This window comes from Medicago sativa, chromosome 7 (genome assembly GCF_051527215.1).
Source record: "Medicago sativa cultivar Bolivia chromosome 7, Bolivia_mono, whole genome shotgun sequence".
NCBI classification, from domain to species: Eukaryota; Viridiplantae; Streptophyta; class Magnoliopsida; order Fabales; family Fabaceae; genus Medicago; species Medicago sativa.
The window spans coordinates 67,105,538-67,118,923 of record NC_140755.1 but is presented as its reverse complement, the minus strand read 5'-3'; the positions used below and the strand labels follow the sequence as shown (position 1 = coordinate 67,118,923).

Sequence of the window (13,386 nt, the reverse complement as noted above, 5' to 3'; positions counted from 1 at the left end):
AAATCAAAATTATAGTCGAACTTATGAGCCATAATGATTTTGTACCGTTAAATTTTCATTTTCATTTTCTATTAACAAATTTTGATTTTGATTTTGATTTTCACATTTGCATTTGGGCAAAACTCCCGCCTCTCTCTCTCTCTCTCTCTAAATTCCAGTGAAAGCTGAATATGATCTTCAACGCTGCTTGATTCAGAAATGAAACCCACTCGCACCAGATTCAAAAAACCTCATACTGTATCCAAGGTTCTTCTTTTCATCATTTTCGTTTTCCTTTTCTTTAACAATGTCTATGTTTATTTTTATCAACAAAAACCCTAAAAATCGCGTTGTGACAACTATTTACCAATTCTTGAATTTGTTCAATAATGCGCATTTTCAATTTGCAAACAAGAATCATATTCAGTGTTTGTTTCTCCAGAAAAATTCGTGCTAGAAATTGTGAACTAATTTTATATGCTCAGTAGTACGTTAATTCAAAATTTTCGAACTGCATTTTGATTTTCAGGATCATAAACCTTTACATTGCCCGTTTCCTTAGTAAATTGAGCTAAAAATCGCGAAATTTCGTGATGAGTTTGTGTATTGAGTAGCACTGAGCTATGAAGTAATTAAGCACTGACACGTCAACACCAATAATAATTTGAGAAAATGAATTAATTGGAGGTAATCACACATGTTAGACACCGTACACACATAATGGTGGCTTTTGTTTGGAAACCTTGTAGTACACCTGCTATTTTGGTTGTTTCTTATGTTTGGATTTTTTTTTCCAGCTTGTTTTGGAGGAGGTAATTGGATTGACAACGAAAAGTGGAAATGGGTTAGCTTCGAATGTCTCGAGTTCCAAATGTGCTTATTTGGCAGGTTCTGTGGTGGTGATTCTTGATGTGAATTCGGGTACTCAGTCACACCTAATTGCATCTGAGACTGATAGGTTGCCGTTGAAGCCTCTGAGCTGTGTAGCTTTGTCACAAGATGGCCGCTTTGTTGCGGCTGGAGAGGTAAGAATCAATTCTCACATTTTGATCATGGTATTAGTAGTAGTATTTTGTATAGAATAATGCTGGCAACACACTATTTCCAACACACCCTTTTTGTTTGGTTAGAATTCACGTGCGTCCCACCAAGTTTATATGGGACCAACATGATTTGGCGAGACCCATGCGAATATTAACCAATCAAAGTGAGTGTGTGTTATATACGCTTGATGATATTTTTAAACTTCTTAGCTTAGATTATGTCTTCTGAACTTGATCCCCTTTAATTCCTGGTTACGTTCCTGCCTGTGAATGACTAAACTTTTCACAATTTGCATTTGTATACACCTCCATAGTCAAATTTCCACCTCTTGTAAGAATACAACTTGGATATATATGTATATATGCTTACATGTATCTATGTATTCTCTCCTAAAATAGTTACATTTGCATTATTTACAATACAAATTATGGTTTCATTTTTCACATATTTTACATGAGCCTAACTATGTTTTGCAGACAGGAAACCAGTCCTCAGTACTAGTTTGGGATTCTTCTACTTTGTCCGTTGTCTCTGAATTGAAAGGCCATCTATTGGGAGTTACATGCATCTGTTTCTCACCGAATGGTTGGTTACACTTTAGCTGTCTATATGCTGCTCTTGAATTTTATTACTTGCTGCTTCTTACTCATTATATAGTATGCTGTCCAAGGTAAACATCTGGTATCTGGTGGTGGGTATATTTATCTTTGGGACTGGCGGAGTGGTCACCTGATATCAAAGTTTCAAGCAACTTCATCTGGTTCTACTGTCTCAAGCATTGGCTTCTCATCAGATGCAAAATTTATCGTAACTGCTGGTAAAAAGCACTTGAAATTCTGGACACTTGAACCATCTAGGAAAACTCAACAAAATGGAGGGATGCGCAGGACTGCCAGGACTGCATCATTAGCAATACACGAAAAGCTTGCCAATCTCTCAATTGAGAAAGATTGTTCATTTACATCTATTGCTTCTTCTTTGTGGACCAATAGCAGCGATGATAATCGTAAACAAGCTGGTGGTTTATTTCCTATATACGCATTGACTGATTCAGGTTTGGTTCAGTTTATAGCAAGTCTGAAATTGAATTTTTCTGGTTAATATTTTGAGTTGTTAATTTCTCTGTTTACAGGCATTTTATACCTTATTCATTCTGGGCTGTCAGTCAAAAAGTCGGTGATCTTGAAGGTACATGTAATATATTGATGTGTGCCAAAGGCATCTTTCAGAATATGACATCTTGATGCACGGAATGTCAAGCAACTTAAATTGTAACCGACGTGCAAAGACTTCAAATAGTTTTCCCAAGTAGAAGTGCATGTTTTCCAAGTTAAAGCTGGAATATTCTAATAATGTTTCTATTTCTAAGATGAAAAACTCAGTTGATCTTTCCATAACCATCCCCATAACAAATTTGATTGAGTTGTCATGAAAATTAGCCTGGTGTTAGACTATATTTCTTTGTAATTTTTAACAATCCCCAAATTATATTTTCAGGTTCAAAAAGCTTTTGCATTATCAACATCGGAAAAGCTAATTGCTTGTGCATGCAATAATGGAACAGTCCTATTATATACCCCCATGTCGCTGGAATATGTAGGCAGTATATTATATTCAAAGGCCAAGAAGTTTTATGAAGAAAACAACGCTGTTTACCTTGCCGTATTTCCCGAACAGAATTTTCAACAGTTACCTGCACTGCCTGATGCAGTTGCATGTCAGTTTTTAGCCTTAGAAAAGCTTGGTGAGTGTACTGTTTTGATAATTGTATTTAACAAACTCTTGCATTGTGCATTGATATACTTTTCATTTTTACCCCACAGTGGTTATTTACAGCGATCATAGCCTCTACATCTGGGACATCCATGATGTGAATCAGGTAAATGATTTTTTTGTTTGCTTGTTATGGTAACTTTCATGTTTGATAAAAATTAGTGACATGTATATGCAAGACAAGTTTTTCTAGAGTAAATCTACAGTAGGTCCTACCTTAGTGAGAGCTTTTTAGCAGCAGGTTTCCCTTACATATTCATGATAGATTAATTTCTTACTCTTGAAAGCCATTGCTTATAAATTAGTGGATGACGCAGTCAGTTTTTCCCCTAATTTTTAGGTGTTACATTTACTAATGATTAATGCATACACAATATGTCTTTCTGTTTCAGGCTACAAAGTGTTTTGTGCTAGTTGCACATTCCTCATGCATATGGGATATCAAGAATCTATGTTGTGAAAACATGCATGATCCATCTCTGGCATGCACTGCTAAAGGTTGTTCTGGAGGGATTTCTTTTGCAACATGCTCTACTGATGGTACAATTAGGCTATGGGATATTTCTTTGCAATCTGATTTGTCGAAAGACGCCAAAGAACTTAAGAATGAACTATTGGGTTCTTCATGTTTAGGTAAGTCACGACTGTCAAAATTCTCAATTCAATTATGTCAGAATAAATGAAAAATATCTTAATATCTTAATTTGAAGTTAGAAAATTTACTGAATATTATTTAGATTTGATTGATTTTGTACAAAGACATAATGTTCATTTCATATGCTACTGCAGAGAAATTCTATTAATTTGCTTCCTATGATTTAAGAAAAATAATCTGTAGCCCCTGTTTATAGGGAGGTATCAATTCATGTTATTTCATGAAAACCCCCCTTTTCCTTTAGAAACTTTAATAGGTTAAGACTGATGTCAAAGGGATAAATTCAAATGGTGCGTGGTTGCGATATTGTGGCTTCCCTTGTGTCCGTAGCCGCATCACACCGCAGTTGTAGTGTTTTTCGAAATCACTTAAGCATGCAACCCAAGGCCATAATGGCCGCAAATGTAACTGCTGCATCAGGCTGCAACAGGTTTCATTGTCTTCACACAAATTGCTTTTATATCTTATTTCTTTTTGTAAATTTATAGGTTGTTTTTTGGTAGATAGACGAGATGACAAAGCCATAATAAACTCACACACACAAAGTGGAGGTACCGGGGTTCGAACCTCGGTCATGACGTCTGGCCTAACAATTTAGAGGGGTTTTAATAGGGTTAGGAATGTTTTTAAGATGTTATTTATTTTGTAAAATGCATCGTATCTTATAATATCCTAGGGTTGCTTTTTACATATCCTTATCCTTATATATCACACAATTCATCATTTTTAGGTTCAATAACATGGAATTTGCATTTTTTAGGGAACATGGAATTTGTTTGTTTTGTCAAAAAAAAAAAGAAATTTGTTTGTTATTGACGTAATCAACCGACTTGAATGAATGAATATCTTATTTTTAGTAAAAAAATAAACTTTACCACATTTCAAGTATCATTTTTAGGTTCAATAACATGGAATTTGTATTTTTTAGGGAACATGGAATTTGTTGTTTTGTCAAAAAAAAAAAAAGAATTTGTTTGTTATTGTCGTAATCAACCGACTTGAATGAATGAATATCTTATTTTTAGTAAAAAAATAAACTTTACCCACATTTCAAGTATATAAATAAAATTAGTCAAAATTTCCTAAAAAGAATAAAGTTAGTCAAAAAAATATATAAAGTTTAAACAAAATTTCCTCAAAAGAAAAAAGTTGAAACAAAATTTTAATGTAAAAAAAGTTATCTATCTCCTTATTTATAATAGATCTTGTTTTCGTCATCATCACACACAAACATTCACAACAATGTTCTTACAGGAGGAATCTATGTTCCACTACGCACTCCTCACTCTCTTCCTCATAGCACCACCAACCTTCATCTCTCTCACATTCCTCCAAGCTCCATATGGTAAACACTATCGACCTGGTTGGGGTCCAAATCTCTCTCCACCTCTTGCATGGTTCCTCATGGAAAGTCCAACACTCTGGTTTACCCTTTATCTTTTTCCACACGGTAAAAACTCCTCAAACGCTAAATCAATAATCCTCATAATCCCTTTTCTTGTTCATTACTTCAACCGCACTATCACCTACCCTCTTCGTTTATTCCTCACAAAAACAACAAAAAACCCATCTGGGTTTCCTTTTAGTATAGCTGTGATGGCTTTTTTGTTCAATTTGTTGAATTCTTTTGTTCAAGCTAGATGGGTCTCTCACTACAAAGATTTTGATGATGGATGGTGTTTTTGGGTTGTATTTTTTTGTGGGGTTGTTGTGTTTTTTGTTGGAATGAAGATTAATGTTTGGTCGGATAAGGAATTGTTGAGGCTTAAAGGTGAAGGGAAAGGGTATGTGATACCCAAAGGAGGGTTGTTTGAGTTTGTGAGCTGTCCTAATTACTTTGGGGAGATTGTGGAGTGGTTTGGTTGGGCTTTGATGACTTGGTCTTGGGCTGGATTGGGCTTTTTTATTTATACTTTTGCTAATTTAGGGCCTAGGGCACGTGCTAATCATCAGTGGTATTTGGAGAAATTTGGAGAGGATTATCCTAAGAAAAGGAAAGCTGTTATTCCTTTTTTGTATTGATTTATTTTTTGAGAGGATGTATTGATTTTTATTATGAACTGTTGTAATTGGGGTTTATTGTATTGTATATTGGGGTATGTTGTATTGTTTATGTGTTGAAGGGTAAAGATTAATGAGAATGTGTTGCTGAATCATTGCATGGAAACATGGTTATATTGGATTGATGTGGAGGAACACAACTCATGATTTTGATTATGATTTGAGAACTTAAGAATGAACTATTGGGTTCTTCATGTTTAGGTAACTCACGACTGTCAAAATTCTGAATTCAATTATGTCAGAATAAATGAAAAACATCTTAATATCGTAATTTGAAGCTAGAAAATTTACGGAATATTATTTCAGATTTGATTGATTTTGTACAAAGACATAATGTTCATTTCATATACTATTGTAGAGAAAGTCTATTTATTTGCTTCCTATAATTTAGAAAAGAATCTGTAGCCCCAGCTTATTGCGAGGTATTGATTCATGTTATTTCATGAAAACCCCCCTTTTCTTTTAGAAACTTAAATAGGTTAGCACTGATGTCAAACAAGGGATAAATTCAAATGGTGCGCAGTTGCGATATTGTGACTTCCCTTGTGCCCGTAGGCGCTTCGCACCGCAGTTGCAGTGTTTTTCGAAATCACTAAAACATGCAACCCAAGGCCACAATGGCCGCAAGTGTAACAGCTGCATCAGGCTACAACAGGTTTCGTAGTCTTCACACAAATTGTTTTTCAATCTTATTTCTTTTTGTAAATTTAGAGGGAATTTTAATAGGACTAGGAACGTTGTAAGATGTTATTTATTTCGTAAAATGCATCATAATATCATGATCTGATCTTAGAGCAACTTGATGATCTTTCATTATGTCCTAGGATTGCTTTTTATAGTTCCTAATATATTGCAGTTTGTTTGCTTATTTAATTAGGAATATGATGAGCCTAGTATTAGTAAAAATAAGGATAACCGCTTTGTCTTATGTAAGAAAGATCTAATATACTATCCATATCACATCAATATAATTTTATTATTTAGTATTCATGTTCTGCCCTGTGTACCAAAAAAAAGGATTAAGCCCTATAACACCATCAACTTCTTATGCTATCAACTACTCACATGTTAAGTTCTTGTCTATTGCTGCAGTAAGTGCTGGTACTTTTGAGCGTGACGCAGTTAAGGTAGATCTTACCAGTCAAGAATTTCGATCGCTTGCTGTTAGTTCAGATGGAAAGCATCTTGCTGCTGGTGATTGCAATGGAAACCTTCATATATACAACCTTCAAACATCAGATTACACATGTTTGCAGGTAAATTCAGACACCTGAGTCTATTTAAAGTTATTGTGCAATATTGAATGTATACATTTATGTTCATGGTCATTTTTATCCTGCATATTGTTTCAGGGCACTCATGATGCCGAGATTCTTACATTAAGCTTTACCTTGTCCACCCAAGACCTATATGGGGAAATTGCAAAAGGCGGTTACTTTCTTGCCTCAGGGGGACGGGATTGTATGATCCATCTCTATGATGCTGAAAGGTGCAGTTATCAGTTTTATAGGCTAACTTTTTTTTTTTTTGGTACAGTTTTATAGGCTAACTTTATTGGCTGCTTGTGCATTTTGATGACTGTATTAATGTACGACTGTGCAGAAATTTTGATCTTATTGGCAGCGTTGGTAATCATTCGGCTGCAGTGACTTCTATCAAAATTAGCAGTGACAGTTGCAAGATCCTCAGTTGTAGTGCTGATAGGTATGTTAACATAGATTCGGTATTTCAATCATTATATTTGAAACAAAAAAAAAATTGAATGGACTGTGTAAGTTTTGCTGATCAATTGAATAAAAGGAAACAGAAGTTTTACATTGAGGTTCTAACTTTTTGTGGAAAAAACTACAAATGAATTTGAACTTTAACAACCTCTTATGGCTCATTATTACAATTCGGAAGTGCTGTCTTGTAGTGCATGCCGATTGACAAGTATTACTGAAGTCAAAATGTACCGGGAATACATCATTGAATAACCAAAACAAATTTTTAGTTCTTCATTATTTTATTTGTTTACTCAATGACTCATCGATGACAATAATGCAATGCCACTTGGTTAACTGGCTATTTACTTTGGTAGCAAACATTATTCAAGTGAAGGCAATTTTTAAATCGTTGCATCGAATTACAACTGATGCATATCATATGTCAGTCATTTAAATTTAAAGTTTAAAATATTAACATTTAGCAGTATTTCTGTATGGAAAGGACATTAGGATTTTTATTTTCAGTTGATTTGAAATGGTCTAATAGCAGTTCCACCACCCTTAAAAATCTAGGCTAGAAAGGCAGAAAGTTAAAAGTAAATTGATGTACTCAAACCCATGTTTGAAAAGTTTCTATATGTCACGTTCTCAAAGTATAAATTCATTTTGTTTTGATTCTAATTTGTCATATTGAAGAAAACCCATTTGAACCATTCATTAGTTACCTGATAATGTTGAGCACTGTTCTCTAGGAAGCAGTTTTAAAAAATAACGGATACAGGCCAATGGAATTTTCAGTTTAAAGTAGTCTATGTATTGTTTGGAAATGTTCACAAATTTATTTACAACACAAGTCTTATTTTTGGTTAAGTTTCTCCTTTGGTGTTACATGCTCAATCTAAACTTCCACTCATTTATTGTTCGAAATTATTTTCTAAAGTAACCAGTGCTCCTAACATTACTTTAATGGCATTGAATGTTTACCTCTGTAATTAACATAATCTTTTTTTTTGTACACAGTTTCCTGGTGCTTCATGATGTAGTGATAGCAGATAATGGTTATAAAATTTTGCTGCAACATCGTCAAAGGGCTTCACAATGTGGAACTGTTTATGACATGGCTGTAGATCAGACATGTGAGACTGTTGTTACAGTTGGGCAGGTAATGTATATGTTTCGTACCAGTGATACTCATTTCAAAGTTCATGGGTGGGTTGCGCTGTCGTAGAATACTTCCCATGTAAATTATAAAACATGTCCCATTAGCTGAATGCTCAGAATTGATAAGATCAATGCTTATAATTTGCAGAATCAGCGCTTAGAGTCACTAATTACATTATCATACGTATAGGATAAGAAGATAAAGGCATTTGACATGGCAACTCGGAGACTAATAAGGTCCTACAATCATGATACTTCTTTTGGAGAACCTATAAAGGTGAGCTTCATTGTTTGAAAAGATTGTAGATATTCTTTATCAGGAGCTAATAATGTTAACAGGTTATACTGGATCCTAGCTGCACATATGTGGTCTGCTCATTCTCTAACAAGTCCATCTGCATCTATGACTTTATGACTGGAGAGATGGTTGCCAAGGCCACAGGACATGCTGAAATTGTTACTGGTGTCATCTTCTTGCCTGATTGCAAGCATTTAGTTTCAGTGAGTTACTTTCATGTTTAATATGACACACACTGTTATATCACATTGCTATAATATCCTTTTGCCTTTTATTTAATTTGGTCCATATTTTTTTAAAATCAGAACATCCAATGGTTATTGTTCTGTGTGCACCACCAATGGACCGTTTTTCGAGTGGTCCTTGCTATGCATTTCCTTCATTATATATAGCTACTCTCAACTAAAATAATACATAAATTATTGAAAAAGTAAATTAACAAGTCTCAAAAACATACATGATTTTCAAGTAAACTAACGGCTACATGATTAACAAGTCAATGGTATGTCTCAAATATATCAAGGTAACATAACATGTCTCAATAGCCACAAACACCAAGTTGCATTAGGAAATTAAAGTCAATATGGTCACAAATAATAGATTGTTGTAATCACTGTCTTCATTGTTAAATTTTCAAAATCTTGTCATTCAATTTGTTTCTCATCACAATAGTCTGGAAGATGCTTCATCAATTTCTCATCTCAATGATGCTACCTTTGCTTTTTTAACCATCAACAAAAAAATTATACTTATTTTGTATTCAGGTGGATGGTGATGGCTGTGTTTTTGTATGGAAATTGCCCACTCCGTTGTCTTCTAAAATATTGGAGAAAATAATGGAAAAAAGTAATCCATTGCCTTCTAGAGTCCCTGATCAACCTCCTGCTTGTAGCAATCTATCATCTTGCAAAGAGGTGTGTCAGCATTGCAAGATCAATCATGAGGATGTCTGCTCATCAAGGAAAGAGAGACAAAACGGGAATGGAGTGCTTAATTCAAAAAGCAGTCATAGAGAGACTCCGTCTTTTAAATATAGTATTTCAAGACTTCCCAGATGGGCACAAGCAAAAGTGACTGGCTGCAATAATGTCTGCAGGAATGTTAGTGACTCTTCATCAGAGGTATCTGCACTTGGATTTTTTTTTTTTTTTCTTTCTGAAAAACTACATTCTATTTAAATTCTCTCCTCTTACCCACAATTTCAAACATGTAGAAGCTTTTTTATGCCTATGGAAACATATTTGTAATATGGAGATGTATACATGAGTAGAGCTATATAGGTATCGGTCAGCATCTTCAAGAACATATATATCATCATTGTAGAGGACAAATTAATTATCTATGGTTTGAAACTGGCATTTTAATTGGATTTTGGAAATGTGCTAGAGAAAACTATTTCCTTCTAATTAACCAAACCCTCAATGACATTAGGTTAAGCAAGTTTTTCCTCCTCATTTGTAGAAGTTAAAATTCTAATAAACTCTTGTTGAAGCTTCTATTGTAAGGGTGTCAAGGTTTAAAAAATAAGGAATCTATTGTAGTGGTGTCAAGCATACAATGCCGATCCCGAACACAAAACTCTCTTAGCTCCATGATCACCACAAATGGTGTTAGGATTTTGGTATGAGGTCCACCCTCTAATATTTCTTGCATTGATGATGATCAGGTATATTCTGCTTTATCCCCAGAAGTTCAAATACCATCTGATCATGCTTCTTTATCGCCGGAAACTGTGAGCACTCAATGCTCTTCAAGGCCTAGATGTACTTTCAAGTAAGCACCGAGTCTTAATCTTAAATCATGATTTTTTTTTTTGGGTTAATCAAGTAAATGGTCCCTATAAATATTTGGAATTTTGTTTTTGGTCCCTACAAAATAAAATCACACTATTTAGTCCCTATAAAATTTTTCATCAACATTTTTAGTCCCTATAAAATTTTTCCATCAGCATTTTTAGTCCCTAAAAAATTTTTCCATCAACATTTTTGGTCCCTAAAATGCTTAAGAAAAATGACACAGACTAAAAAGTGTGATTTTATTTTGTAGGGACTAAAAACTTAATTAACCCTTTTTTTTTTGTGGCATATCACTTCTTTGCTCATGAAAACACTATAATTTCAGCAACAGTGATTTGGACAACCATTGGCGCTCTGTTTACACTGTTTGTATGGATGCACTTTCGTCCCCCGAGATGCAGAATGTACTTGAGACAAGGTTTCCAAAGATTTCTTCGAATTTAAGTAAGTTGAAATGACCAAAATTTAGCTTCTTAAAAAAAAACAATTTACTATAGCTGGAAATGACCAAAATGTCAAGTGCTGCGGCTGATACAAATTCTACTCGGTATTATTAGATGCATGTGATTGTAAAAATATGCTCCAATGTTATAAATGATGGCTTATTGCAGGACAAGATAGGGCTATGAACAGTGAGAACCATATCTCCTCTGAGCTTAGTAGCCTTAATGAGGAAATGGCTGTCGTTTTGGAGCAGCATGTTGGTAAAAACAATGATTCTTCTGCGTATTCTGAAGAAGTTTCTGATAGAAACGCAGAGCAGTCACATTTAGAAGAATCTGGAAGCATGTCAAAAACAACTCTTGATGATAACTTGGACAGTCTGCGCTGTGAAGAAGAGAGTGGTATCTTTAACCGACATTTTGGAAGCCTATCAAATACACATAAGGTTAGGGTTGCATGAAATGACTATATCTAATTTTAGGCTATTATTTTTAAGAGTAAAGAAGAAATTTTAACATGGGTAAGAAGAGTTGTGTTGCTACAACATTGCATTATTTTCTTGATTTTATTTGTTCTATTAAATTTAGAATATAGTTTTGGTAGTATAACTGGTTTATTATTTTAGTTTTATTTAAAAAATTATCTTTGGCTTTCAAAATGTACCACTACCACAGTTTTTCTGAAAATGGTATTGCCTTACTGAGATGATATTTATAAATTGTGGTTTTTTTTCTTCCAATTTTTTTTGCAAACCACATTTTTCCTCTTCTCTAAAAAAATCACATTGAGCTTGGAAAATGAAAGAGATTGGTATGCTACTCAGCTTCTGGGAGTAAGATATCCTTGTGCTTATAAATGCCTTTTATTTTAAGCTTCTGGTTAACATTTCCCTTTTTTTAACCTGACGTACCATGTGCACAGGTGGAGCCAAGGAATTCATCAGTTAGAAGGTTTTCTGCAAGATATACTGTACAATGGGATTATGCAGGGGACTACAAGAAATTATTTAGTAGTCCTGTCAGAAATATGCCCGATAGCAAGAGGTCCAAGGAAGAAGCTGCAACTGATATTATACCAGAAAGCAGATCCTCGCAGTTCATGGAAATTGAAGAAGTGGGAAATTGTTGTGAACAGGTATGTGTGATATACCAATTTATAAACCTATGGTATGTGTGATATACCAATTTATAAAGAATATTAAGATTAGTAGTTTTAACTTAGAATTATGAGTTATGTTTCATCAAAGCACGAGTTCACATGATAACAGTGTTCATTTAGTCCTTACTAAGTGGTCCTTTCCATTTTAATACTCCACAATAGAAAGAAAAAAAGGCCTGTAGTTTATCAAAAGTAGCACCATCAATCACTTTGCTCAATATATGCTTCTCAAAATGTCTATTGTAGGACCCTGCCAAAGAAAGTTCAACTGTCGATCAGCTGGGGCTAGACCGAGATCAAAAGGAAGGTGGCCGTGAAGGGAGTGAACTGCAAGAAACCATAGCTGCATGCAAGAAAGCATTTGGTAGCTTGGATGCAGCAGCTGAGAGTGCTGTGCAATTATTTTCAAAATTAGAAAAAAGTTACGGAGAAGAGGTTTCAAGTGATGGCGTTCAATTTTTAAATGATGCTGCTGAGCTTCTTCCACTGATTGTTGAGAAAGTAAATACTGTTGCTAGATTGGTTCAATGTAGGAAGAACAATAACTGTGGCAGTAGATTAGGCGTTCCAGAATCAAGTTAGTTGTTTGATAGATTTGCCAAAGGCTATTAGGACAAAGTTTAGGAAATGCCAAAAGTTACAGGCGTTCATTGAGATATTATTCATAGTCTCATGCAGAATATACTGATCCTTTACTTTGACTTAAACAAAGATGTCTGAAGCTAAACACTTCTTAAAACAGTTTCTGGCCTTCTTTGATAATTTTGTACATCAAGGAGAAAAGTTGATGGTTGTTCATCTTCTGCAAAAGCTTTTGATCAAGAAGTCTAATCAAGGATCAGAATCACTGCCAAAGTGATTTCTGTGAGAGACGTAGAAGCTGCGAAGAAGACTTGGAAATTCAACCTTTTTTGCTATGTTTCTCCAAAGGAAGCTGGTATATAGAAAAGCCCTAGAGAACCTTATGATTTTATTTTTACCTGTAAAACTGTGTGTTTTGGTTTAAGCCTCTTATAATGAATGTTACTCTTCTTCAGATTTAAAAAAAAAAAAAAAAGTTCAAGTTTAATTATTTTACTTCACTTATTTTATTTTTATTTTTTAATTTTGGGTGATTATTCTCTTTAGTTTATTTCTTTTTAGCTTTGTCTAATTGCTTCAACTTGTTTGATCTAAGGATTAAAGAAGTTAAATAATTGAAATCCAAACCTAGTGAAGGAGAAAATACAAATATGACAACGAATATTTTAACATTTGTCCTTGTTAAAAAATATATTTTACAATTTGTCCTTGTTAAAAAAAAAATATTTT

General features: G+C 34.2%; 2 protein-coding genes across 3 annotated transcripts; both read left to right on the top strand.

The window, feature by feature from the left end:
• Positions 1 to 13,162, top strand: LOC146907882 (uncharacterized). Of its 2 annotated transcripts, none has more exons than XM_085724441.1 (20): positions 1 to 246; positions 777 to 1,004; positions 1,500 to 1,608; positions 1,694 to 2,077; positions 2,156 to 2,211; positions 2,521 to 2,767; positions 2,847 to 2,902; positions 3,189 to 3,429; positions 6,605 to 6,768; positions 6,865 to 7,001; positions 7,115 to 7,216; positions 8,239 to 8,380; positions 8,570 to 8,656; positions 8,719 to 8,880; positions 9,442 to 9,798; positions 10,344 to 10,450; positions 10,799 to 10,917; positions 11,085 to 11,362; positions 11,839 to 12,051; positions 12,322 to 13,162. In XM_085724441.1, exons 1-20 carry the CDS (start codon positions 199 to 201, stop codon positions 12,655 to 12,657), a joined length of 3,573 nt encoding a protein of 1,190 aa, XP_085580567.1. In that variant the 5' UTR covers positions 1 to 198; the 3' UTR covers positions 12,658 to 13,162. The 2 variants fall into 2 exon arrangements, with proteins under 2 accessions (XP_085580567.1, XP_085580568.1); XM_085724442.1 differs by having other exon boundaries at positions 71 to 246; positions 1,681 to 2,077.
• Positions 4,673 to 5,618, top strand: LOC146907883 (steroid 5-alpha-reductase DET2-like). Its single transcript, XM_085724444.1, has one exon. The coding sequence runs from the start codon at positions 4,694 to 4,696 to the stop codon at positions 5,471 to 5,473; it is 780 nt and encodes a 259-aa protein (XP_085580570.1). The 5' UTR covers positions 4,673 to 4,693; the 3' UTR covers positions 5,474 to 5,618.
• Positions 13,163 to 13,386: the final 224 nt, after the last annotated feature.

Bases quoted from the DNA above. Each gene is read 5' to 3' on its own strand.
- LOC146907882 (XM_085724441.1), top strand. From the start codon at position 199: ATGAAACCCACTCGCACCAGATTCAAAAAACCTCATACTGTATCCAAG. The intron at 2,078-2,155 runs GTTTGGTTCAGT...CTCTGTTTACAG, and splicing joins ATACGCATTGACTGATTCAG to GCATTTTATACCTTATTCAT. The intron at 9,799-10,343 runs GTATCTGCACTT...GATGATGATCAG, and splicing joins TTAGTGACTCTTCATCAGAG to GTATATTCTGCTTTATCCCC.
- LOC146907883 (XM_085724444.1), top strand. From the start codon at position 4,694: ATGTTCTTACAGGAGGAATCTATGTTCCACTACGCACTCCTCACTCTC.